At 40.7% G+C, this 27,994-nt stretch overlaps 1 protein-coding gene across 2 annotated transcripts in view; it reads right to left on the minus strand.

The window, feature by feature from the left end:
* KCNK18 (potassium two pore domain channel subfamily K member 18) overlaps nt 1-21,786 on the minus strand; it is a 28,167-nt gene extending 6,381 nt beyond the window's left edge. The window contains exons 1-3 of one of the 2 annotated variants that reach the window (XM_020988253.1): nt 21,633-21,786; nt 14,437-14,903; nt 10,490-10,636 (exon numbers count right to left, since the gene is read on the minus strand). In XM_020988253.1, the coding sequence (XP_020843912.1) occupies nt 10,490-10,636; nt 14,437-14,815 (526 nt within the window). In that variant the 5' untranslated portion in view covers nt 14,816-14,903; nt 21,633-21,786. Of the gene's footprint in view, nt 1-10,489; nt 10,637-14,436; nt 14,904-21,554 lie in introns of both variants that reach the window. The other variant, XM_020988251.1, reaches the window with a different exon arrangement.
* Between the last annotated feature and the right edge of the window lie 6,208 nt (nt 21,787-27,994).

Below are 27,994 nucleotides of genomic sequence, written 5' to 3' on the forward strand. Positions count from 1 at the left end.
AAGTCAGAAATGCACAGGCTGTGAAATTGAAAGTTGTATAGTATGACCAAAACTCTATGTGTTGGGGAAGGGAACAACTGGGCATCCAATTGGAAAGGTAGATGATGGCATATTGTAGAGGCAAAGTAGTTTGAACTTCACCTGGTGGGCACAGGAAAAGTGAGATCATACTGCCAAGGAAGGGATGGGCAATGTAATGGAATGAGGGCTGGCCCTAGAGTCAGAAGAGACTTGCGTTTGAATCCTGGATTTTATACTAGCTGTATGGCCATAGGAAAAATCCCTCAACCTTTCTGGACTCAGTTTCCCCCTTTATTAAGTGGGAATAATGAGATCTACAGAACCCTACCTTATAGGGTGACTGTGAAGCTCAAATGAGACAATGCAGTGAAGCCCTTTGTAGATCTTAAAGTATTATATGGATTCTTAGCTTTTCTTATTTTGGGGTAGAAAAATGGCATGGCCAAATGTGTATGTGAGAAGACTCATCTGGCAGCAGTACAGAGGATGGATTGGAATAGATGCAGAGAGTAGAGGCAGGAAGGCCCATCAGGAAGCTGTTGCAATCATTCAGGGGAGTGGTTAAAGGGTCGTCCAAGTGGGACTCCAGGAGAAGATAGATACGAGAAATAGCACAGGGGCACAATCAAGAAAACTGGGTGATTGATCAGATCTCAAAGGCAAAGATAAACCAGAGTGGGTGAACCAGATGGCTGTAGAGAGAGAAAGAGCAGGAGAAGGCAAGAGGAGTGGTTTTGTGTAGAAAGAAATGATGCTCAGCTTTGAACATGTTGATTTTGAGGTGCTGGTAGGACCTCCAGGTACTGGAGGCATTTGGAGTGTGAAAGACCAGAATGGAAATATAGATCTGGTGTTTGTTAATAAATCAACAAGCATTTACTAGTCACCGACTATTCACCAGGCACTGTGCTAGGCTCTGGAGAGCTACAGACAAAAATGAAATAGTCTCCACTCTTAGGGGGTTTACATTCCATTGGGAGTAGGCTACCCGTACGTGTATAGGGTATCCCAAAAGTCTTGGTGCAGTTTTAAGCTTTTGGCTTAAGGTATTGATGCACTTGTCACATAATTATTGTATCACATTCCATTCACATCAAATATACATTTAGAATATAATGCCACATTAGTAATACACATAATTAATTATATTATGTTAATTATATATTTAAGTTTTAGTTTAAAATTATATCAAGACTTTTGAGACATACCATAAGTAAGAACATATAAAGAATAAAGAAAAAAATAGTTGAGGGGAAAGAGATTGGGAGAAGGTGGAGTTTGAGCTACCTTCAAGCAAGTAAGAGGTTCTGCATTCATGTATGCATTTCAGGCGAAACTGTGGGAGTGACTGGAGCTATGAAAGCTGAGAATGTAGAAAGAGAAGGAAATCAAAGACAAAAATTTGGGTATTAACTTCCAGCTGAATGAGCCCAGAGCCTAAAAGAAATCATTTCAGGACCATAAATAATATATGTGCACATAATATATGCACATGGTACTTGACAATTTCCAAAAATATTTCTCATCATTTGATAAGGACTCATTATGTACACTGCTCCAGGCACTGAGGCGGGCACTTCAGGTAGAAGGACAAAAGTGAGACATCCTTGCCCTTTAGAAGCTTATAATTGGAGAAGCTAGGTGGCCCAGCGGATAGAGATCCAGCCTTGGAGTCAGGAGGACCTGAGTTCAAATCTGGCCTCAGACAGTTGACGTTAGCTATGTGACCCTAGGCAAGTCACTTAACTCCAATTGCCTCACCAAAAAGAAAAAAAAAAGCTTACATTTTTCACTAGGAAGACACATGATCTCAGATAATTAAATATAATATACATACAAAATAAAATGTTTATGTGGGATGGGGAGAGAGAACTAATACCGAGGAGAATCAGAAAGGGCTTCTTTGAGGAGGTGGTACTTAAATTCAGCGTTGGATGGAGTTTGTGATTTCAAGGGGTGGAGAGAAGGAAGAACATCATTTTAGTCATGGGGGAAAGCCCATGCAAAGTCTGGGAGATGGGATGTTGAATCTAGGTAATATTTTGGCTGGAATGTAGTGTGTGCTATGGTGAGTAATGGGTAACCAACCTGAAAAGATAGGTTAGAGCCAAGGAAGAGCTTTCTGTGACAAACACAGAATTTTGTTTCTTACCTTAGAAGCAACAGTGAGCCACAGAAGCTTCCTGAGCAAAGGAGTCAGATATTCACTCATGTTTGGGAAATATTAATTTGGTAGCTGTGTGGAGAGTGAATAGAAGGGAGGCTAGAAGCAAAGATCAGGAGGATTGTTATAGTGGTGCAGGCGAGAGGTGATATGGGCCTGAACGAGGGTGGGGGCCATGTCAGTTTAGAGAAGGGAATGGATGTGAGAGATGTAGAAGTGCAGTCAGCATGATTTGGCCACTGATTGGATATTTGGGATAATGGAGAGGAAAGACTAGGACTGGGTCCTAGACTGTGAAACTGAGTGACTATTATTCCATCTCTCTCCCTCTCCCCTTCCCCCTCTCTCTCCCTCTCCCTCCCCCCATACTTCCCACATCTTTAATCCCTCCCTGCATACTGGTTCCTTCCCTGCTTCCTATAAACTCACCACGTCTCCTCCATCCTTAAAAAAAGCCCCCAAAACAAAAAACAGCCCAACCCTTACTGGATTCTCTCATCCCTACTAGCTATTGTCATATAGCTCTCTTCTCCTTCTCAGCCAAACTTCTTGAAAAAACTTTTCCTAACCACTCCAATATCTTTACCAAGAAACCCCCAAGTAAGGTCACAAAGAGTGGGACACAGCTAACACAATACAACTCATTACCTACACTTTTTCTCTTCTTGTTCTATTTCAAACCCTCTGAAATTGGGCTCAGGTCCTCACCACGCAGATGAAATTGTTTCTTCAGAGTTACCGACAACCTTTTAATTGGAAAATCGAATAGCTTCTTCTCAGTCTTCATCCTTTGATCTTTCTGTAGTAGCAGTCTTTTGACTGTTCTCTCCTAGAAAAATATTCTCTTTTCTCTGGGTTTTCTTGACACAACTCTTTCCTGATTTTCCTTCTACCTGACTGCTCATTCTCAGTCCCCTTTACTGGATCATCACCTATGTTATGCTCCCTAATTACATAAAAAGCTATCTATACCAATCACCTAGACTTTATCTCCTCTTTTTTTCTTCTAAACTCCTTTGGGTGGCTGCCACAGTTCTGTCCTGGGCTACTTTCTTCACTCTCTAGTGACTAGTCTCATCATCTCCCATGCAGTCTCCTCAATCTATACATCTAACCCTAGTCTTTCTCTCCTGAGCCCTAATCTCACATGTCTCCACTATCTATTGAACATTTTGAATTGGATGTCCCATGGGCATCTCAAACTCAGCATATCCTAAATACAACTCATTATCTTTCATTCCAAACCCACCCCTTTTCTGAGCTTCCCTTTGTAACGTCAAAGATACAAGCTTCCTTCCAGTCACCAAGGTTTACCACTTTGTCTCTGTATCCAATTTTTTCCCATCAAATAGCCTCCACTATAGTTTAGGCTCTCATCTTCTCTTCCCTGGATTATTGTAATCATCTCCTAATTTGTCTCTCTTCAAGTCTTTCTCCACTGCCATCCATGATTCCCACTGCTACCGAAGTGATTTTTCCTATAGAGATCAGGTCATGTCACCCCTCCCCCCCAATAAACTCCAGTGGTTCCTTTTTGCTCCTAGGATAAAATATAAACTCTTCTTTGACCTGGCCTCATCCTACCTTCCAGCCTTTTACATTGCTCCCATCCATGTACTTTATGGTCTGGGCATACTGGCCTCCTGGCTGTTTCTTACAGAGGACATTCTATCTTCTGTCTATGCATGGGACTTTTTCACTGGAATGCTCTCCCTCCCCAGCTCTGCCTCTCAAAATCCCTGGTGGTCTTCAAGATTGTATCCAAGCACAAATTTTTTTTTTGCAGGTCTTTGATGGTCCCTTCTCCTTCCCCCAATCTGTCCCAGCGGCTGGAGCCTTCTCCTCCAAAGTTACCTTACATCTACTTTTATGTGTGTTTTGCATATATCTAATACCTGAATTTTTTATATAGCTGTCCCTATACGTACATCCTTCCTCCTCATTAGAAGGTAAGCTGATTGAAGGCAAGGACTTGTTTCATTTCTGTCTTTGTATATCCAGTGCCTAACACTTACCTGGCTGTAATAGATGCTTAATCAAGACTTGATGGATTGACTAATTGATTGGAAGGCCAGTGGTACCCTTGACACAAATAGAGAAGAGAGGAGGAAGGATGGTTTTAGAAGAAAAAAATAATGAGTTCTGTTTTGGACACGTTGAGTTTGAAATGCCTATGGAATATTCAGTTCTCAGTGATCAGTAGGAAGATGGAGATGTGAGACTGGCACTCAGGAGAGATATGAGGACTAGGTTTATCTCTAGCTATCTACAGATGGTAGCTGAACCCATGGAACCTGATAAGCTTGCCATAAAGAAAGTTTTGATGGAGATACATAGATGATGAGGCAGCTAGGTGTTGCAATGGATGGAGAGCCAGACCTGGAGTCAGGAAGACTCATCATCCTGAGTTCAAATCTGGCCTCAGACACTTACTAGCTGTGTGACCCTAGGCAAGTCACTTAATCCTGTTTGCCTCAGTTTCCCCATCTATAAAATGAACTGGAGAAGAAAATGGCAAACCACTCTAGCATCTTTTCCAAGAAAACCCCAAATAAGGTCACAAAGGGTCGGACATGACTGAAATGGACTGAACAACATACAGGTGAAAACAATGAAGTCAGTACATGGCTTGCAGTAAGCAGCATAGCAAATAAGTGGAACTGGCACTAGAATCTAAGTCTTAGAGTTCCTAAACTAGTTATCCCATGACATACTGCTGTATCAATGAAATTTGGTTTACGGTTCCAATGTGGTCCTAAAGCAGATTGCTTCTGTGATTTATTAGCTATGTAATAATGGGCAAGTTGCTTCTACCTCTAAAACCCTGTGATTATGTAAGATTCCAGGAACATAAGACTCCATGATCTCATTATTGTGGATACTTCCTCAAATGATAAGGGTCACAGCCATTCCATGCCTGCTGGGACAAGAGTTAATGATATTGAACAAACACAAGTGGGTGGGACTATTTGGGGCGAAGTTTTAGACCACATTATTAAAATACCTTGTCAAAGAAATGGTGATTATTATGAACCAATATGAGTTCATCAGAGGCAGCACAGTTTAGAGGAAAGAGTGCTGTACTTGAAGTCAGGAAGAACCCAGATTTGAGCCCCACCCCCCTTCTGAAACTACCTATATGATCTTGAGCAAGTCACTTAAACACTCAGAGATTAATTTTTTTTTTTTGGTGAAGCAATTCAGGTTAAGTAACTTGCCCAGAGTCACACAGCTATGAAGCTGTGTGTCTAGGGCTGGACTTGAACTCAGGTCCTCCTGACTCCAGGGCCAGTGCTCTATCCATTGCACCACCACCATACCCCAATGAGATTCAATTTTGCTATCTGTATGTAGAATGAAGGCTTTAGTTTAGATCATTTATAAGGTCCCTCATAACTCTAAAGCCTAATAATATAGCAGTGGTGGTGAAGGGTGGTGAGCTGGGTTGTTTAATATCTCCTATTTTCATGTCACTCACCCTACAATTAACTCATTTCCTAGATGGGTATTGTCTATGAAAGCTCCTCTGCTGTACAAAGTTGTATCAAAGTATCTGCAATTCTCTCTGTCTGTCTGTCTCTGTCTCACTCCCTCTGGGCCTCACTGAGAGACAGAGCTTCTGGCAAAACAGCTCTGTGTTAGATTGACCTCCATCTCTTCTCTGCAGATGTCCTCCCTCATTTGTGTGTTCTCACCTACATTTCCAATAGATATACCCAGATTATCAAAGGCCTGTGCTTAACACTGCCTACAAAGTCAAGGTAAATGCAAAGAAAGTAAACTAATAAAAAACAGACTTTTCCTGAGCCCAGTGAAATAGATTTCATGTTTTCATGAGGAAGCCCAAGAGGGAAAAGGAGATATAGGATTACCGCATTGGGCCAATTGTCTGAAATAGGGGACGACATCAGCAACACAGAATCTGTTGTGACACTCTCCAGTCCTAGTAACCTTGCTCCCTTCCTGAGTTCCCTTGCCTTCCTCTAATGGCGGCATCTACAAACACTTCTAATTTCTCTATTTCGCGTAGCTTTCCATAGCTGTCTCTTCTCCAACTCCACGCTTTTCATCGGGAGGCTGAGTTTCATTTTGAGTCCGAATTTTTCATGGACTGATTAAACTGATTTTTAAAAGTCACCCAGGAGTTGTAGCCAGTCAGGATTCCTCCTGTGGAGTACTTTGAGAAGGTAGAAGTAGTATATTGAAGGATAGTAAGTGGAATGGATATGGGGTGGGTCTGGTGAGAGAGACCTTTGCATGAGCAAAAGTGAGGAGGAGAATGAGTTTTGTTGATATGTAAGATATCTGACTGCAGTTGAGGGTGTGTGTGGGGGAGTGAGGAATGGAGAATCAGGCTAGATGGAATAGGTAAGGGCCATATTTGGGACAGCCTTGAAAACCAGCCCGGGAAACATAGACTTGACATCCTAAGCAATGAAGAACAATTAGAATATTCTGACCAGAGGAGTGATATGAAAAAGTCCATATTTTAAAAAGTTTAATTTGTCAACAGTGTGCAGGATGAAGTAGGGAGAGACTGGAGTGAGAGAGGCAGGCAATGAGACATAAGTATAAGGTGATGAGATTCTGTATCATGGTAACAGGGATGAAAAGAGAGAGGAAGAGGGAAAATATTGAAATCTCCATTATTCTTTAGTCATCTCTGCCTCAGAAAAGTCTCATCTTTCCCTGAGCATCAGGATCACTCTAATTCAGGCCTCCTTCTCAGCTATCTCACTAAAGGTCCTCTGGCACTTTTTTCCCCATTGTGTTAAAAAAAAGGGTAAATCACTTAGTGCTGGGCAAGAATCCAGTTTGAGTCCATTGCAAAGTCATTTAACCTCTGTCTGCCTCAGTTTCCTCATGTATAAAATAGGGATAATAATAGCACCTACCTTTTCAGTGTTGTTGCAACACTTAAATGAGATAATACTTGTAAAGCATAGTATATTGCTTAGCACATAATAGGTATTATGTAAATCCTAGCTATTCTTATTATTTATGTTTTTCCCCTATGAGGCCAAATGTCCTCTTAATCTCTGCTTAGTGTCTTACTAGGAGTTCACCCATCCCAAGTACTATAGCCCTGCCCACAGTGGGTGGTGTTCTTCACAGTTTCCTGGGGGACTCTGCTAGGTGAGTTAGGTGAGCAGGGAAATTAGTCCATCAGAAGAAGTGGCTTTTGTGAGTACTGTCATTTCAGAAGAAATTTAAGGCCTTTAAACAGAAAACATCTGCTGTTACCATGTGTACACTACTAGTATAGGGTACATAGTTGGGTCTGTGACCAATTGATTCCCCACCCCCTCTTGATATAATTGCAGAAATAAAGAAGCAGATACCAAAGGTAATGACTCATTGGTATGTTAAAGGATATATCAGCACCCTATTAACCCTTTATGAAATGTGGAAAAAAAATTTCTCTTTGATAAGGGTAGCTGAAATCAATATCCCATTACACCTTTAGGAGTTTTCCTTGATTGGATTAGAAAGAGCAAGGAATGACAGGGAGAGGATTTCTCACATCCTTGGTGGCCCTTAAAAATCTGGGGGGTATGTGTCAGGAAAAAAGCAGTTTTGTGATAGAATATGACCCCTACGTCCATACCAGAGATTAGGGGTATGGGGAGAAGAGAAGGTGATTTTCTCTTCCCCACCTATGCTCATCAGCCATGATTCTTTGAAGGAAAGCTACTCAACAAAAAAAAAGAAACAATCCATTTGGGACCAGACACACTCTAGAGAGGTATGGACATATAGAAGCAGACTCAAAGAGGGTAGCAACTTCTAGAATTGTGACCCTCGTCAGCAGAGAAGAGAACAGTGAATTCGAGGGAGAACTGGCCCTGGCGAGCAAGAATCAAGTTAAGAGTAATGGAATCCCAGCTAAGCAATCTGCCCAGCAGACACACAGTACCCAGTGGGCGAGCTGCATGAGGACTCCACAAGGAAAGAAAGGACACCAGCATTTTGCAGGATCAGACACCTGAGTTGCTTTGGCCACATGAACTCCCCATGTTTGTCCCTCATTACTACTGTAATCTAAGTTTGTACCCACTCTTCCCATAGATACTGCAAGTATTTGTTGGGAAAGTATACTGCAGGCTTATGATAGGCATGTTTTATAGATTTTTTTTTATCATGCATAAATGCCTTTGCTATGAGCTAATTGTTCCCACTGTTTGAATATTAAGGGGAAGGACACTGATGGGGACTCATGTGCCATGGTTTAAGGGGGGCATATATCTACCATATATCCCTAGAACATGAGAGTAGCAATATATCTAGGGATCCAACTCACAAGTGCTTTTGAAAATTAAGAGAATAGCTCAGAGGAGGTCCAGACTGGCAAGTGACCGTGGATCAAAAAACCTAGGCTCCAGGTCTTACCCTAACCATCCAGATAACTTCCAAAAATGATTTCCCTCTCTTTCTGAGCCTCAGATTCCTCAACATTAAATGAGAGTCTAGATGACAACTAAGAGCCAGTTCAATTTTGAGATTCTGTGGCTCTGTGATTTTGTATTTACCAAATAGCAAAGAGGGAAATGGTCTCCAGTTGTTAAACTGGACAACATTTCATTGGTTGGAGACTTAGAGGAAAACTGTAAGTTTCATCTTCTCACAAGGGAGGATGAAACTGACTGCTTTATAGTTCCACCCTTCCATAGAGGCAGAGCAGATAAGCACTGACTCCACGTAATTGGAAGAAGCACCAAGGGGGCCCTCATCCCCAAAACATCAATTCCCTGAAGGTCATCTACATGTATTACTCTGGGTCTTAAAAAACCTTTCCATATTTAAAAGTCCCCTTTTAATATATCAAACACTCCTAGGAGGCTGCCTGACAAGACAGTTGGATGAGCAGACAATGGAATTCAGGTAAAAGTCCTCTGAGAGAGGCAGAGGATGTTACCAGTGGGAAGAAGACACTTATCTGAAAATCAAAAATCAATGGATGCCAAAGACAAGCTTTGTCAGCTACAAAATTTTGTTCATACCTCTGGAAACCCTCCGGCACTATAGGAATTTGCCTGGGGTTTCCAAAGGCCAATCTAAACATGAATGTCTCTTCCCAAGTTGAAGGCAAGGTTAGATAGTGCTCTATCAGGACATTCCCAGTTACAGTAAATTGGGGGGGGGGGGGGCAGGCAGTAATGGGGGAGGGGGAGCAGTTTAGGACCAGCCATGAAGAAGAAAAAATGAGAGTGGAAAGTGGAAAGTGCAGTATTGGTTCTGTGAGCAGAGTCAGGTTAACCTGGAAAATTGCTAAGGCACAAATAGGATGAAACATGTCCTGGTCACAAAGCTGCTCCATGGCCACAGACTGCCAGAAATGGAAGGAAGAGGAATCCTCAGAAAGGGAACAGATTAACTCAAGATCACCCAGGAAGGAGATACCTGACTGGGATTAGAATTCAGGCCTCCTTAATCTCACTCAGTTCAATAGGTTTTCAACTACTCTGCACTGTCCCAAAATAATTTAAGCATATGGGATTAAATCCAAGGCCTAATTTCATTACTGAATGACAGCATCAAATGAGGAGTGGTAGAACTAACATCTAATTCTTGAACTAAGTAGTGGTAGAACTAACACCTAAATCTAAAATCTTGAGTTTTTAAAGTTTATCTTTAGGACCCTCAGACTTCCAATTCTGTCTTTTATTTCCTTGATGGGGCCTTTTTTTTCATCCCAGAAAACTGCTCTTAAGATAGGGTCTGAAACACATTCACATTAGAATATAAATGGCTAACAAGGGTTAAAAGAGGGAACCTTTATTTTTAACAAGAATCACATTTTTTAGCTAAAGGAATTCAGCTCTAAATAGTGAAATTTTAAGCAGAAGAGTGTATGGATCTACATCCTCAGAGTCAGAAAAGACTTGGTTTCAAGTGCTATCTCCCACACTGGCTAGATGACTCCAGGGACAAATCACTTAACCTCTCAGTGTCTCTATGAAACTTTCTAAAGCTCTATTTGCTGACCTGCAGTGGTAGAGAGATTTTCCTCACTGGGAATTCCCCATATCAATGACATCATAAATCTGGACCACAAAACAAGAGCAAAAACTCCTCTAAGTATATATTGTTTCCTCTACTAAAAATAGAAGCTTTTGGAAGGCACACTCAGTTTCCATTCATCTTTGCATCCCCAGGCCTAGAATATAATACGGGCTGAACAAATGCTGTTTATCCATCAACGCCTCTCCCAAGAAAAGATCCTGGTTTTCTGTTTTCTCCCTTTTTTCTTCTCAAAGGTTAGAACTGAGCCTGGAGGCTATGACCCAGGGCCTTCGGTCTTACCCACTGTGGTAAATACAGTACAGCAGAAAAACAGGGATTCCATGAATGACCAGTCCTTGGAGCTGATGAGCCAGTCATGCTTCACTTCATCCTGTATCATCTTTTTGGTCACTGTCATGAAGCTCGTCTTTCTCTCTTTCTCTGATCCTATAGAGGAAATGGGACGAGTGAGATAGAACAGTCAACTCATGACCTCCACTAGTCAAAGAGGCAGAATTATTTTCCCAGAGAGTTTTTCCTTCCCCTTAGGACAGTTAAATGTCTGTTTCCTAGACACTGGACTGGCAAATGTACAATAATAGCTATTAACACCACCAGAATGGAGGTTTGCAGCCTCCACGTTGTACTTGGCCAAGACTCAAACCTTACTAACCACACAATGACTATATATTGCAGTTCCCCAAGGCCCTGGGAAAATGGTAATACAGTTTATGTTGTTCTTGACTCTTGGATTGCCCTAAGAATTAAATGTCAAGAGCGCTGGCCAGAATCAGGAGATCAAATTCTAACCCCTTCCCTGCCACCATATTGCTGTGTGACCTTAAGGAAGCCAATTTCTCTGAACCATAGTTTTTCCATCCCTCAATAGGGTTGTAAGGATCAAAAAAATCTGCAAAAAGTGAAATGCAAGTCCCCTGCATTTCTACAAATGAGGGAGGGAGATAGCATTCACATACACACACACACACACACACACACATGCATTTGTATATTCACATATATGCATATATGTTATTTCTATAAATTCTGTGATTTCTACAAATAAGGGAGGGGGAAATTGTTTGTTAAACCTCTGCTATATGCCAAATACTGTACTAAGTGCTTTTATAAGTTAATATTATCTCATTTGGTCCTCATCACATCCCTGTGAGGCAGACTCTATTATTATCCCTATTAAGGTAGAATGACTTGCCCAGGGTCACACAGCTAGTAAGTGTCTGAGTCTGGATTTGAACTTGAGTCTTCCTGATCACTCTGTCCATTACACCACCTACCTGCCTGTATGAATGAAGGAAGTAATGAGTGAATGATTGGGAAAAAAACAACAAACAAACATTTATTAAACACTTATTAGAAACAAAACCGATAGAAACAACAACAACCACAAAAGTGAAGATAGTATTTACTCTTAAGGAGCTCACACTCTAAATGGGGGAGACAACACATGAGCTGCCGGGGTGGTGGAAAGGTCTAGCTGTGGTCAGTCCTGGGGTTGTGCCTGGGATCTGGAGGGTAAAGGTCAGGTCAGATGGCAAGGGCTGGATGACTTTAGGATAGCAGTGGTAAGACAAACAACAAGGCTTAATGATTCTTCATCAGAAGGAATAGAGCTGCTGACTCCCACCTCATTCAAGAAGCTAGAATAGGGCTAAGGGTAGAGGCCACACCTGGAATTGGGATGCAAGAAATGATCATTTATAAGGAGTGAATTATCACTAAAAGAGGCAGGCAATATGGTATACTGACAAAAAAAAAAGGGGGGGGGAGACTTTAGAGTCGGGATGTCTTAGGTTTGAATCCTGCCTTGGACACTCACTGGCTGTGATCCCTAAGCAAATTATTTAGCTTCATAGTGCTTCCGAGCACTTTTTTTTTTAGCCAGAAACTGCTGAAGAATTGCAAATCTGCATTAGGAAATGGGAGTTTATTAATCAGGATCTCCCCAAATCCCTGAAAACACAAGTTTGGACAAAATAGTAGGACTGATTGAATTCAGTAATTATGTTTGGATATGACAGTATCTGCTCCTTTTGGGGGGTCCCAAAGCCAGAATTTAAGTAACAAAGACTTTTTCTTTTTCGGAATTCAACTGACAGGCACAGCCAGATACTATCCAAGTTTCAGCCTCTTAAAGAAAGCTTCCTGGTTTTTCAGCCAGTCCATCTGGCCAGTTATTCTAGCCTTGTCTGAGTGGATTGAAAGAATCTCAGATGTCACCCACCCAACCTTGCTCCTATGCTCCACTTTTGCTCTTCTGAACCCTTGTGGGCCAGGATGTCACAGTCATAGACATCCAGCTAGGGCAGATTCCAGACAAAGCTGGATCTCCCTAAGGGCCAGTAGTATAGCCATTAGGCAGATTCTTTTTCCTCACATAGGGAGATCATTGTTATCATAGATGTAGACTTGGAAGGGCCCATCTCTAGTCCAACTGCCCTCATTGAACAGATAAGGAAACTGAGATCCAGGGACTTTCCCCCACAGTAGAGGGCTGGATTTCAACCCAGGTCATCTAACTCCAGAGAAGGTGCTCAGTAGCCACCTCTCTCACAAGGCACCTTTTCCAACCCCAGTCTGAAAGGGGAAAGGTCACAGCTCGGGTCATGACCTCAGACTATTCAGTCCTGTTCTTAGAGAAAAGGAGATAACCCGAGGAATAGCATTCCTGAAGCCCTACTTGTGACACTGACAAGACCTGACATCTGTAGGTGCTTTTTGACTCTTCCAAGGACTTCCACATTTGCTGTAGGTATGTGGAGAAGAAACAGTCCTAAGAAACTCTCCATTTCAAGCTTTTCATTTGACAGATGAGGCTAACGAGGCCCAGGAAGTGTTTTATTTCAAGTTACAGAGTGCTAGTTAGAGGGAGGAGATATCACAAGAATAACAAATTAACAAACATACCAGTCCTGGATCTGGAGTCAGAGGCTTTGGTTATAATCCCAATTCTGCTACTTGCTACCTGTATGACAGCGAGCAAATCCATTTAACCTCTCTCTAGGTCTCAAGCTTCCTCGTCTGTAAAATGGAGTCAGGGTAGAGGGGTAGGATGGGTGGGGAAGAGTCCTATTGGGTCCCTACCAGTTTAGGAACTATAGTCCTGGCCATCATGGCAGATATAGGATTAGAACCTGGTTTTTCTATCACATAATGCTATCTTTCCTGAGACCAAAGTATTTAATAGGAATTATCACCAAGAAAACAACCCCACTCCCAAAAAAACCTCACCAAAGTGGCTTGTTCAAGGTCATTAACAAGTCAATAGTAGACCTAGGAGTACCCTCATTTCACCATGAAATCCTCCCTTGAACTCAACAAAGAGGAAAGGACTGAACATATTAAGCAGAAAAAGCATTTCTGGCCAGTTTCTTGCACCAAAGCCCAGCATCCTAACAACAGCAGAGATTAGAGATTAGTCCTTGTATGTGATCTGTGGCCCTATGATGCCACGTCTTGAGGTCATCCACCCGATCTCCTTTATTCTTAGCATAATCATTTCCTTGCCTGGCTCTGCTTGCTGCCTCTGATTCCCTCTACCCCTACTCTGTTTCGTCTCAAGAGCTGGGCAGCCAAGGGTTATTATCCAGAGCTTGGGGTGGGGGTGGGGTGTTCCAGGTAGACTTTTCTGGAGAACCAGAAGTCTTTTCCCTACTAAGCCTGTACCATAATAGCCAGAAGATCTCAAGTACCCCCAAATGGATTGTTCATGGGCCCCAGAGTTCCTAGCTAGCCTTAGCATGTAAATGCTCTGATATTTCATGATGACAGCTTCATCAAATTGCTCTCTCCAGGGGAGTTGGCAGCTTACTCAGAACAGCCTTTTCTCCTGGGACTTATTCCAACTCTCCTTGGGATAACCTAATAGTCAACAAATTCTCATGCCAGAAAGCTAAGCAAGAAATAGTTAGGGGTCTGTAAACCTGTCCATCTAAAGAAGCAGTCCCACTTTCCTCCAGCCCTGTAAGGCTGGTGGCCACATTCCCAGACTGGATCCCTGAGAGATTCTACCAGCTGAACGCCACAGCAACCACTTAATTTAAAGACAGTGGAGAGCTAACCTCAGAAAACTAAACTCTGCAAAAGAAAACAAAAAAAGGTTCATTTAAAAAAAAACAAACCAAAAACCTTCTAAATACATGCCTTTGGACACCTTTTTAAAAAGTCAAGTGTTCCCTAAATGGTTCAGCCTGGTCAGAAATCACTTCTCAGAGCAGAATTTCACATACCTGCTTTATTTCTTTCACAGAAAGTCCAGAGTTCGTTCAAAAATGCCTCAAATTCAACATTGCTGTCATTTGTACCACTCTCAATAACACGAAAGAGGACTGCTCCCAGAAAGGCATAGATGACCATGACAGAGATGAAAAAGAGGTGTGGGAAGATGTTCCCAAAGGCACGGCAGCAGAAATTCCTTTTTGATGATGTCGTTTCATCTGCAAATCCTGGAAGCCTTGAGAGGTGGAGTGACTCCTTTTCAGTGCTCGGAAAGTAAGGAAACTTTCTGGTGGCACACTCTTTTGCGTCTGGGACTTGGAGTGTGTCCTTGTCAGGGCTTGGAAAATAAGATGACTGTTCAGCAGCATCCTGTTCCTCTTTCGGAACCATCCCACAAAGATGGAGAAGAATGGGAAAGTTTTCCACTTTCAGTGCATTAGTTGAGAATATCCCAGAGGAGTCAGGAAGCTACTGGCAACTAATTAGATCAAGAAGATTTGGTCAGATGACACCCCAGCCTGCCATCACCATAGCCTCCAAATTGCTATTGATTTGGCCAGCTGTGATGATGATGACAGAGACCCACTTTGTAGCTAACAGCCAGTAGCTTAAGAAGGATGAGTTTAATCTGGTGAGGTTTTTTTTTTCCCCAGCTTTAGCTTCCAAAAGGTGGTGTCTATAGTTCAACTCTCAAAATGTTCAATGGGATTATTTACTATTATTTACAGATTATCTGTGGTTGGGACCCTGTCTTCCAGTCAGGCCTCTGGTATTAGGTTGAGGCACAACGTGGAGAGTATTTGTCTGAGACTACATTTGTCTATTTCATACCTTTCTTTTTTAGCAATATCTGGGCAGCTAGGTAGAGTGCCTGGGCTTGAATTAGGCAGACCTGAGTTCAAACCCAGTCTCAGACACTTACTTGCTGTGGGCCCTTAGGCAACTCACTTAACCTCAGTTTTATTTGTATAATGGGAATAATAATAGCACCTAACTCCCAGGGATGTTGTGAAGCAGGAATGAGATAATATTTGTAAAGTGCTTGGAATATAATAGGTGCTTAATAAATGTTCATTGATTCATAATTCACAATACTTTGCCAGCTTTCACTTTACATAGGGCCCTCTTTGAAGGTGGACTTGCTTGGTCTACTTTCCATCTAAGAACTCCTCTATGAAAACTCAGTCATGAGGCATGGTGGCCCAGCAAATCAATCACTAGCTCTTCTGTGAGTTAATGGTCATCCAATCTAAACTAGGCAGGTAGAAACAGGATTAACCTTTTCAGGGTGCTTGGTGTTTTTGGTTAAAGACCCATGGGGCATCCTGCCCATTTTCTAGGGGAATAGAAGACAAGAGCTCCTTCTGAGCCTGCTGTTTCTAATGCCCTACCCCAAATGGCTTTGGGATAGCAACCAACAAGCACTTACTGAGCAGGTTCTATGCACCCAGCACTAAGGGAAATATAGAGAAGGAACAAAGAAAAGAAACAAGCATCTATTGAGTGCTTGCTGCATCCCCTCGAGGATCACTGCCTTGTTGTGACAGGGGGGCTTGCATGGCTCAATGAAAGTATGAGCTATGCCATGCAGGGTTACTCAAGATGGACAGGTTATAGTAGAGAGTTCTGACAAAAGGTTATCCATCGCAGAAGGAAATGGCAAGTCACTTCAGTATCGTTGCCAAGAATACCCCATGGACAGTACTAAACTGATAATTGATATGACATTTGAAAATAAGCTCCTCAGTTTTGAAGGTGTCTAACATGTTACTGGTGAAGAACAGAAGACAAGCAGTTTCAGAAAGAATGAAGTGAATGGGCTAAGGCCAAAAGGAATCTCAGCTGTGGATGTGTGTGGTGACAAAAGGAAAATCTGATGCTGTAAAGATCAATATTGTATAATAACCTGGAATATAAGATCTACGAACCAAAGTAAGCTGGATGTAGTCAAACAGGAGATGGAAAGTTTAAACATTAACATCTTGGGTGTCCGTGAGCTTAAACGGACTGGAATGGGTGAATTTAATTCAGGTAATCATTATGTACACTACTGTGGGAAGGAACCCCTTACAAGAAATGGAGTGGCCCTCGTAGTCAATAAAAGGGTGAGAAAAGCAATACTGAGATAATCTTAAAAATGACAGAATATCTGTTCAAATCCCAGGTAAACCATTCGATATCACAGTAATATAAGTCTATGCTCCAACCGCTGATGCTGAGAGGTCAAAGTTGTTCAATTCTATGAAAACCTACAACATCTTTTAGAATAACACATGCACACACACTCTACACACACAAGGTGTCACATCCATCATAAAGGATTGGAAAACTAAAATAGGAAATCAAAAGATAATTGGAATAACAGAAAAGTTTGGCCTTGGAGTACAAAATGAAGTACGGTAGAGACTAATAAAGTTTTGTCAAGATAACTTGCTGGTCATAGAAAATACTTTTTTAAAATAACTCAAAAGGCAACTCTTCACGTGGACGTCACCAGATGCTCAATATTGAAATCAGAATGATTATATGCTTTGCAACCAAAGGCAGAGAAGCTCTGTACAGTCAGTGAAAACAAGATCTGGAGCTAACCGGCTCAGATCATGAGCTTCTTATTGCAAAATTTAAACAAGTTGGAGAAAGTAGGGACAACCATTAGATCATATAGGTATGACTTCAATAAAATCCCTTATGAATATGAAGTGGAGGTGATAAATAGATTAAAGGAATTAGATCTGGTAGAGATCTACCCAAAGAACTAAAGATAGAGGTTCAATATTATGTAGCAGCAACAAAAAAATTCCCAAAGAAGAGCAAGAAAGCAAAAGGACTCCCTGATGAGGCCTTACAAATAACTGAATAAAGAACGAGAGGGAAAGGAGAAGTAGAAAAGAAAAGATATGTTCGGCTGAATGCAGAATTCTAGAGAACAGCAAGGAGAGATAAGCTTTTCTTAAATAAGCAATGAAAAGCAATAGAAGAAAACAATAGAATGGGAAAGACAAGAGATCTCTTCAAGAAAATTAGAATCAAAGGAATGTTTCAAAAATAGGCATGATAAAAGAAAAAAATGGTAGCGATTTAAAAAATAGAAGAAATTAAGAAGAGGTGGCAAGAATATACAGAAGAATTATACAAGACAGATTTTAACATCATTGATAACCACCATGATGTGGTTACTGATGTACAGCCATACATTCTGGAGAATGAAGTCAAGTGGGCCTTAGGAATCACTGCTAACAATAAGACTAGTATAGGTGATTGAACTTTAGCTGAAATATTTAAAATTCTAAAAAAATGATGCTGCATCCAATATGCCAGCAAATTTGGTAAACTCAACAGCAGCCACTGAGTTAGAAAAGATTTATACCCCAAATCTTAAAGAAGGGCAATGCCAAAGAATGTTCAAATAATTGAACCATTGTGCTCATTTCACATACCAGCAAGGTTATACTTAAGACTCTGCAAGCTAGGCTTCAGTAATATGTGAACTGAGAATTACCAGAAGAATAGGCTGGTTTTTAAGAAGACAGAGGAAGTAGAGACCAAATTGCCAACATTCACTAGGTTATGGAGACAACATGGGAGTTCTAGAAAAACACCTACTTCTGTTTCATGACTACATTAAAGCCTTTGACTATGAGGATCACAACAAAATATGGCAAGTTCTCAAAGAGATGAGAGTACAAGATCATCTTACTTGTCTTCTGAGGAACGGGTATATGGGACAAGAAGCAAAAGTTAGAACCAAACACAGAACAACTAAGTGGTTTAAGATTGGAACGGGAGTATGATGAAGCTATACATTGTCACCTTATTTATTTCACTTGTATGTGGAGTATCTCATGCAACATGACAGCTGGATGACTCAAAAGCCAGAATTAAGGTTACCTGTGAGAAATTATCAACAATTTCATATATGCAGATGATAGCACTCTGATAGCAGAAAATGGAGAAGAATTAACAAGCCTCTTCATGAGAGTGAAAGAGGAGAATGTAAAAGCTGGCTTGAAGCTTAACATCAAAAAAACTAAGATCATGATAATTGGTCCCATCACCTCCTGGCAAAGAGAGGAAGAAGAAATGGAAGCAATGTCAGATTTTATATTCCTGGGCTCAAAGATCACTGAAGATAGCAACTACAGCCATGAAATTAAAAGATATTTGATCCTTAGAAGGAAAGCTATGGCAAATCTGGACAGAATACTAAAAACCAAAGACATCACCTTGCTGACAAAGGTCCATACAGTCAGAGCTATGCTTCTTCCAAAAGTAATATAATAACTATGAGAATTGGAATATAAAAAAAAATCTGAGCTCCACAGAATTGATGCTTTTGAATGATGGTTCTGAAGAAAATTTTTGAGAGTCCCTCAGACAACAAAGAGATTAAATTGGTTGATACTTAAAGAAATTAATTTAGACTAATTCATTGGAAAGACAAATAATAAAGCTGAAGCTTAAACAATGAGAAGACAGGATTCACTGGAAAAGACCCTGATATTGGGAAAGATTGAATGCAAAAGAAGAAGGGGACAGCAGAGTTTAATATGGATATATACTGGAAGCAACGAACATGAGCTTGGACAGACTTCAGGAGACAGTGAAGGATAGAAGGGCCTGCATGCTATAGTCCATGGGGTCACAAAGAGTTGGACATGAGTGAACAATAACAACAACAAATATACTAACCACTGCACTAAATGCTGGGGATCCAATTCTACAATTGAAGCAAAACCAAAAATAGTTCCTGCCTTCAAGGAACTTACATTTTAGTAGGAGAAGACACCACATAAAAGGGAATTGAAAAGTGGCAAGGATGAGGTGGGAGAGAGGGGTTTGAAGGGAGACTGAAGGTACCTGGCATAGAAGCATAGTTTTGAAGTCCAGAGAAAGGAACAGGAGGGGAAATATTCAGAATCATAAGACATAATCCCTGTCCTTTAATATGCGAGGATCCTAGACGCAGAGCTGGAAGGAACTTCAGAGGTCATCTAGTCCAACCTTTTCATTTTATAGATTGGACTGAGGGCCCTCAGAGGTCAAGTGACTTGCCCAAGGTCACTCAGGTAGTGTCAGAGTCATGGGAGCTTACAGTTTAGTTGGGAAGGCATGCTGTAAGCATATGAAAGCCTAATCAAGACACAAGATGTCACCAGGCCATGTATGATGAATTACAGAATGATCAATACTGCAAAATCATCCACTTCTGTGTACAGTTCCTGGGACGTAGTAATAAATGATTGTTGACTTGACTTGGCTTGGTATAGAAAACAACTGCTAGAGGAATTCAGATGACAATAGAGCACCCCAGGCTTGGGTGGCCTAGGAAAGCTTCACAAAGGGGGGGTTGGAGCTAGACCTCAAAGTAGGGATTTTAAAAGGTCCTCCTGGAAACCTGAAAGTTGAACTGGACCAATTCTGCCTGTTGACTGGAAATTAAGGCTGGAGCCCTGTAGGAAAAGGATCATCAAGCCTCTGTAAATTGTGAAGAAATGAGCCAGGGAGATGAGAGTGCCTTTCCCCCCAAGGAGCAAAAAAACGGGGAAGCTGGGTTATGAAGGCTGTAAGGCATCCAAGGACCCCAAAGACCATGGGAACAGCATGGCAAGAAAGGCCAATTCTAACATAAGAGTGGGAGAAAAAAACTTCCTGGGAATATCTGCAATAAGTAGCAGCCTAAAAGGCTGAAGGTTGAAAGTCTGGGAAGTGTTTGAGGATGAGCAAGCAGTCTAGTTTGGCCAAAGGGAAGAGTGTGTGAAGGGGAGAAGGAGGAGATGAGGCTGGAGACAAATTAAAAAGTTTGGACTTTATTCAGCAGGCAACAGGGAACCATTGGAAGGTTTTGAGAAGAAGAGTGATAAGATCACATTTATGTATTAATAAAATTAAACCTGTCAACCATATGAAGAACAGATTGGAGTGGGAAGGACCTAGAGGCAAGAAAAACAGGAAGCTGCTATACTAATCCAGGCAAAAAATTATAAAGAGCTAGGCTAGCATGGTGGCAGCTGAGAATAGTAGGCAGGGGGCAGCTATGGGGAAAGTTGACAAGATGGAATTAATAGAACTTGGTAACTGATGGATGGAATACTGTTTTGGAGTGGTAAGAATCTAGTTCAAAGCATCTAAAAAATGGTCAGTCATCATGTCAAGATTTGTCCTAGTGAATAGTTCACCCAGTATCTGTCTTTGAGATCTACTCAGGATTGAAACAGTGTTTCCTTTAGCTGTACCTCTCTGGCATTTACTTATATGCGCTTTGTTCCAAGTGATGCAGTAAACCCCACAGAGATACACTATTCCACAGCACACTATCCCTGGTAAACTGTGTGTACCTCCTGCAAGGGACGTGTTGTGTGTGTGTATGTATGTGTGTGTTTTGTCTTTGTTTTCGTGCCTCTGTAAGCCTGCTGATGTAGCTTATACTATGATTGTGGACCGAGAGGTAGCTCAGGTCTAACTGTGGATTTCTTTTGTTTCTGTTCCCATCTGGAAACTTTCTTTGGACCCTACTTTTCAAATTTTGCTTTAAATTTTCCAATATTTAAATAGTTGGTGACGAGGTACTGTCTTTGGCCACCATTTCTTAGACTCTGCCTGGACCATTTTGACCTTTTAATTGGTCATGGCCACATTTATGGAATAAGGTTTTGTCAAAACCGCTGTCCTTAAAGATAATGGAACATGTCGGAAATATTGCCAGGCATTCCAAAGCTTTGTGGATGTATTTGATATCTCTTTTATTTGGGATGAGATAATCTCCCAGATTTGTGGAGGGGGTAGCTTTGGTGGTTGTGCAGAGAGACCCATTTTCTTGGGGAAGTTCAGAATCCCTTTGTGTTGGCCAAAATGATAAGGACTATTGATTCTGTTGCTGGTAGGTAGCAACAGAAGCAAGAACACAGCTCGGAGGGTGGGACCCAGCGGCTCCACTGGTTTGGCTTGCCCCTTTTGTTTTTTCCCCTTGCCCGTGCCATTCAGGGAGTATCATGAGAACTAAGGAGAGCCTCTTTGTTACAGCCCCTTCACAACTACTATGGGGTTTGACTGAGGGCAGTCCTTCACATGGGTTTGGGGGATGAAGACTAATAATCAGGTGTTATATAGGAGTCAAAAGGAGTGTTCTTACCTCAAGTTAGGTGGTGACTGTCAAGGACCTTGAGTCAGTGCCAGAAGGAAGTCAGTCAAAAGAATGGACTTAACTTACCTAGCTAGCTTTTTCTGGTTGTCTGGGTTGGTGTGTTGAAGTCATAGCCCTAGGCTTAGAACTAAATGAGCTTTATATTTACTTTACCAGAGAAAAATTTCTTAATTGCTGCATCCAAGAAGATAGTAGCTTGGTGTGTCAATGACCATGAGACCAGTGGATGTGCCCAGAAGAGATGATGTCATAGAAAGTGGAGATATGATGATGCCCGACACAGAATAGCACAGTGACCTCATGGGCTTTTCATTGTTAGGGTTGTAAGTTGCCTCAGACTCATGTGTCACCTTGCAAAACCCATCCCTATGTGTGTGCCATCCAGGCATATACTCTGGTCACATAGATTCTAGGCATGTATGCTTCTCGATATGGGTTTTCTGGCCACATATGCTCCATGTGTATGAGCCTTCCATCTATGTCACCTGTTCATCTTGTCTGTATGCCTTCTCTCACTTGTGGTATTTGTGGGAGAAGTATTCTATGTATACATGGAGAGGTAGGGAATCTTTTCGTGTCATGTGATTTGCCATACTGATTAAATGTCCTCAGCTTTGAAATAATGTGCCCTCTTGTTGGTTAATAAAAAAGAACACTTCAGAAAGGTTTGTGAGCTGTATTTTGGGGTGAATGCTGGCATACAGAATACCTTGAAACTGAAGTCAGTTCTTAGGCACCAATGTGTGAGATGTCTTCAGGTGCCACACGGAAAAAAATATTGTTTTAAATTGTAGGATAGAGCCAGGTCCAGCAAGTGTACAGAGTGCTGGACCTGGAGTCAGGAAGACCTGAATTCAAATCCTGCTTCAGACACTTACTAGTTGTGTCATCCTGAGAAAGTCACTTAGCTTCTGTTTCCCTCAGTTTCTTCACCTGTAAAATGGGTATAACAATAGCACTCACCTCCCAGGGTTGTCAGGATCAGCTGAGATAATAATTGTAAAAGGCTTAGCACAGTGCCTAGCACATACTAGGTTCTATATAAATATTAGCTATGATGATGATGACAGTGATGGTAATGATTGACGATGATGATGATGATGAAGATGATGAAGATTGATGATATACTTACACTTAACTCCTAAAGAGGGTATTTTGTGAGCTATTCAAAACTTCCAGGTCTCCAGGCCCATAGAACATTTCCTTTTGTACTTTAATCATCCATCACAGTGAAGATAATAGCTTGCATTTAAATAGTACTTTAATCCTTTCCAAAGAGCAGTATAACTCATTTCATTCAATTCTCACTGCAATTCTGTCTGTAGGTGCTCTTATTATTCCCATCTTGCAGATGAGGAAACAATTCTCAAAGATGTGAAGTGATTTCCTTATGGTCACATAGCTAGTAAAAGTGTCAGAGATGGAATTTGAATCAAAATCTTTCTGACCAAAAGTGAAGCATTAGTTCCACATGCATGAGAGGGAGGAAGGAGAGCAATTTTCAAACGAAGGTAGATCTTTGGTGATTGGAAGAACGATGCTGACCTTGCCATAGACAGGAAAGCCAATTTCTTTCCTTTGTTTTTAGTGTTATAGGAACCAAAAATAGGGACTAGACCTGGGGTTTCATTGATAGAGGGCGCTCCCAAATGAGGAAATTCCCTCTCCCAAGGCAGGTAGTACCTTTTCTGCAACTTACAGAGTTGCCTAAATCCCTGAGAGATTTAAGTGCCTTGCCTAGAATCACAAAACCTGCAGGTGTCAAAGGTAAAGCTTGAACCAAATCTTTGTGGTTTCTAATCTATCTCTATGCATTATACCACACAACCCTTCGGCAGCCTGGTCTAGCTCTGCACTCACTGTTACATTTGGAATTACTAAGAGTAGTACAAAGGGAGGTGCAAGGCTGGTGCCAGGAACAATGGTGAAATCAATTTTGGGTTTTGTAGACATAATAATGAAGGTAACCATAGGATTTATTTGTTTCAGATTTTTATTTTTTAAGTGCATGGCCCCAGTTAGTCTGGCACAATAGTCCCAACAAATGTTCCTGCCCTGGGCTTTTTTTCTGTCAGTGTCTATAAAAATCACAGAACTTTAGAGTTAAAAAACATTTTAGAAAAGATCCAGTCCAAGGATTTTTAACATATTTTTGTGTTACAGACCTTTTTGGTGGTCTGGTGAAGCCTGAGGATCCCTTCTTAGAATAATGTTTTTAAACAAATAAAATAAAATACATAGGATTACAAAGGAAACCAATTATGTTGGCATAGTGTTATAAAAATATTTTTTTAAAAACAAAGTTCATGGTGTTCACTTTAAGAACTAGTCTAGTCCAATACCCTCATTGTACAGACAGGGATATTGAGGCCAGGAGAGATAAAGAAGGTTGGCCAAAGTTTTACTGAGAGTGAGTGACAGAGCTGGAGTGAGCATCCAGCTTCATAGACTCTCCATCCTAGGCTCTGTGGAAGAAATCTTATGAGAAAATAAACACTGACAAATTACATACAACCCTAATGCCCTGCTAAATGGAATTGAGAGCTTTAGAAAATATTAAGGCCTTGGATTGCTTCATTATTCTGTTAATGGCAACAAAACCACAGACAGAGGTGGGAGGAAAAGTGATACCCAATGGTCCATCTGTGACTATGCATAGCAACTAGAGAATCTTTAGGAAAGAGCATGTCTTCATTCAACAAATATCAAGTCAATATTCACTACATATAAGTGTCTGTTCCAAGTTCTGCAGAAAATACAGATAAATATGAAGCAGAATCTCTTTCTTCAAAGTACTTACAATCTAGTAGGGAAAACTGGACAAAGCACATGTGAAAAACTAAATAACAATTTAAAAAGTTCCCAAATCTTCAGTTGGAGGATGGATGATCACTTTTGGATTTTAGGAAATAAGTTCATGCTTAAGAAGTTTGGCCAGCTGAATTCTGAGAACCTTCTATCTCTGGCATCAAGTGATTCTCACCCAGGTAACTTTCCTTCAAGAAACTCTAAGCACACAATCAATATTATCTCACTTGTGTCTCATTGAACAGATCTTCACTTCATTTAATTCAATTTAATTCAATAAACATTTATGAAGTGCTTACTGTGTGCCAGACACTGTACTAAGTATTGGGGATATAAAAAGAAGCAAAAGAAAGTCCCTGCCCTGAAGGAGCTTACAATCTAATGGTCAGTGTGCTAGGCATAGTGGGAGATACAAAGAAGTATAAGACTGTCAGTCCCTCTCCTGAAGGTATTTACAAGCTAGTCAGAGAGTAAGAACATTCAAACATGGAAAGAAAACAGTACGAGAGATGTCACAAGACAATGCCAAGTAAGTGGTACAGATAAAAAGTGATGAGTTGAGGGGAGAGGTTAATCCAAGAGTTAGGGGTGTCAAGGAAGGATTCTTGATGAAAATGATATTTGAAATGAACTTTAAAGGATGGGTCAGATTTAGATAGGTAGACACATGTCCTACTCTAAAAGGGGTATGCAAGAAAAAGAGATCTCTTCTAAGTTCCATGCTGTGTCCTTATATCCATTTGCCAAATACAAAATGCAAATTTGTCTCGTACCTATATTACAGTATCAGGAAGGAGTAACAGGAGCACAGAATATGAGATCTGGAAGGGACCTTAAAGATCATTTAGCCCATCCCTTCATTTTGTAAATGAGAAAACAGAGGAATGAAATTTTAATATTTCAATGATAATCCCATACTGAGAGCCAAGGTCAGAAGCAGAAGGAAAGAAAATGGATAAACATATTCACAAGGCAATTTTTTATTTTTTGCTAAATTGTTTCAATGAAGTCTGTCATAGAATTTAGAACCAGTTTCTTCCTAGGATTTATAGGACAGAGTAGCAGAAGGCAAGTCTACCCATTATTTATGTTTTTTGTTTTTGCCTTTTTTTGTCTAGGCAATGGGGTTAAGTGACTTGCCCAGGGTCACACAGCTGGTAAATGTTATGTGTCTGATGTTGGATTTGAACTCAGGTCCTCCTGAATCCAGGGCTGGTGCTCTATCCACTGCGCCACCTAGCTGCCCCTACCCATTATTTATTAGAGATGGCCTAGAAACTCTGTGTACTTCCTGAACTAAGTATTGCACTGGTCAGGGGTTTCACCAGCTACTGGTAGCTGATAGTACATAGCTGGTGGTCAGTGAACATCTAACATATTTATATCTAATTGAACTTTCTCATATTGAATGACTCTCATTTTCTATAATATTCTAGCAGGTCATGGCAGCTGCAAATGTGTGGTTTTTCAATGTGTGAATTGTCTTTGTGATGAAAGCCTAATTTATTTTGGAGAAGTTCTCAGTCCAAGTACAACATGTCTGAGGAAATGTTGACTGGCTGGGATACTCAATTAACTGGAATTTTGGCTGTTTCACTTTTAGAACAAAGAGGGTCACTATGCAAAAACAAACATTTGAGGGATTTAGCCGAAAAAAAATAACTACAACCTTTTGGAGATGGTTCAATCTATGTTCGGTCCATTCTCCAGTCCTGCACAAGGGGAAAAAACATTCAGGATATTTATTCTGAAAGAGCAAAATCATCATCAAAGCCAATTTCAATAATATTTACTAGATTATACTTAGCAACACAGGAGAACCAACTAAAACATCTTAAAAGGACTTTTGACAGAATTGTAGCAATTTGATGAATGTATAAAATGAGAATTCAAGGCAGTTGGGTTTAAATCTCACTCTGCCAATGATCAATTGGATGTTCTTGTACAAGTTCATTCATATCTCTGGACCTTTTTCCCCTCAACTGTAAAATGAGAAGTTTGAACTAAATAATCTCTATGCTTTATGCTCTTAAGTTCTATGATTCCATAATTTTCCCATTCCACCCCCCTCATGGTACTTCCAGGTCATGTGAGCAACAAGATGATGGACTAGACATTTTCTCTTACTCCCATGACCTCTTAAGCCCCCCTGAAAAAGAAATCATGTGTCAAAGATAAAGCGACTCAGCAGTTTCCGTGGTCTAGGACACCAAGAATACAAAAGAAGTTTTTAAAAAAAACACCAAAATCCAGGAACTGAAGCTCACTGACACTGAGTTCAATCAGCACCTCTCCCCCACCTCCCATGCTACTAGCATTGACGTTGCACTAACAGATCCAAGGACATAACACAGGCTTTTATCAAAATCTATCCTTATACCCTGGTCTTTCCTTCCTCCTTTCAGTGCTATAGAGGCCCTAGCTCCAGACCATGGAAGTTAACTCAGGCCTTGATAGCCAGTTAAACCAAAGCCTTTCAGGAGCAGAAGCCTGCTAGAGACTGCAACCCAGAAGCACCAATGCTGCAAAGCTCTGAACTGCAAGTAGTTCTGAACTGCCAGTGTCAAGGAAAGCAGGCTCTGAACTGCAGGTGCCAGCAGGCTCTGAATTACTAGTGCCAAAGAACTAAGGAAATAGAGAGAGTGGGCAGTTCAGGACACTGGAGCCACAACACATAGTTTCTGAGTGGTTTAAAAGAGTAATGAAAAAAATAAAAGAGCAATGAAAATTATGAGAGTAGAATTTATGTCCTGCATAGCAAAAATAATGAGCAAAATAGAAAAAATTGAATCTGAAATCTGCAAGCCTTACCAAAGAAACAAAAGAAAGAAAAAAGATTGGAAATACAAATACATAGAAGTGAAAGAAAATCTAGAAGAAGAGAAGAAAAAACAAAAACATTCAAAGAAAACATGTCTATTATACAAGCAAAATATATGAATCTTGAAGACAGAATATGTAGAGACTACTTAAGGATCATATAGGTCTCCCAGAACAACATGACAGGACAAAAAAAAACATAATGTAGGAAATAATAGAAGAAAATTGCCCAGAACCTCTGAACATAGAAAATGAAATTACAATTGAAAGAATTCACAGATCACATCCATAATCCTCACCAGTGGAAAGCTCCTTTTTTTTTCTAGATAAGGTCTTCACCAGCTAAATTGTATTACAGCTGCCTTTGAATTTTAGTAACAAAGGTTAAAATTAGGAAATTTTCTTTTTTAAGTTTAATCGATTTCTTCTGTTTTCTACATGATCGTCACATACTCCATTACCCCACTGAACAAGAAAAACAACTAACCAAAACAACCATATCTTGCATGTACAACATTATACAACAAGCATTTATTAAGTAAACCATTACTAAGTGTCAGACATTGTGCTAGGCTCTGAGGATACAAAGAAAAGTAAAACCACATATAGGAACCTCAATGAGCACACTACCTAGTGGAGTAGAAGACTTGCAAATAATACGAGCTAAGGACTGTGTAAAATGGAAGGTAATGGGAGGTGGGGGGAGACTCTAGCACTTTGAGGTTGGAGTACTGAGAAAGGTCTTTTGTAGAAGGTTGAATTTGGCCTGAATCTTGAAGGAAGCTGGGGAATCCAGTAAG

The sequence above is a fragment of the Phascolarctos cinereus genome, unplaced genomic scaffold (genome assembly GCF_003287225.1).
Source record: "Phascolarctos cinereus isolate Bilbo 61053 unplaced genomic scaffold, phaCin_HiC Scaffold_3;HRSCAF=262, whole genome shotgun sequence".
Classification (NCBI taxonomy): Eukaryota; Metazoa; Chordata; class Mammalia; order Diprotodontia; family Phascolarctidae; genus Phascolarctos; species Phascolarctos cinereus.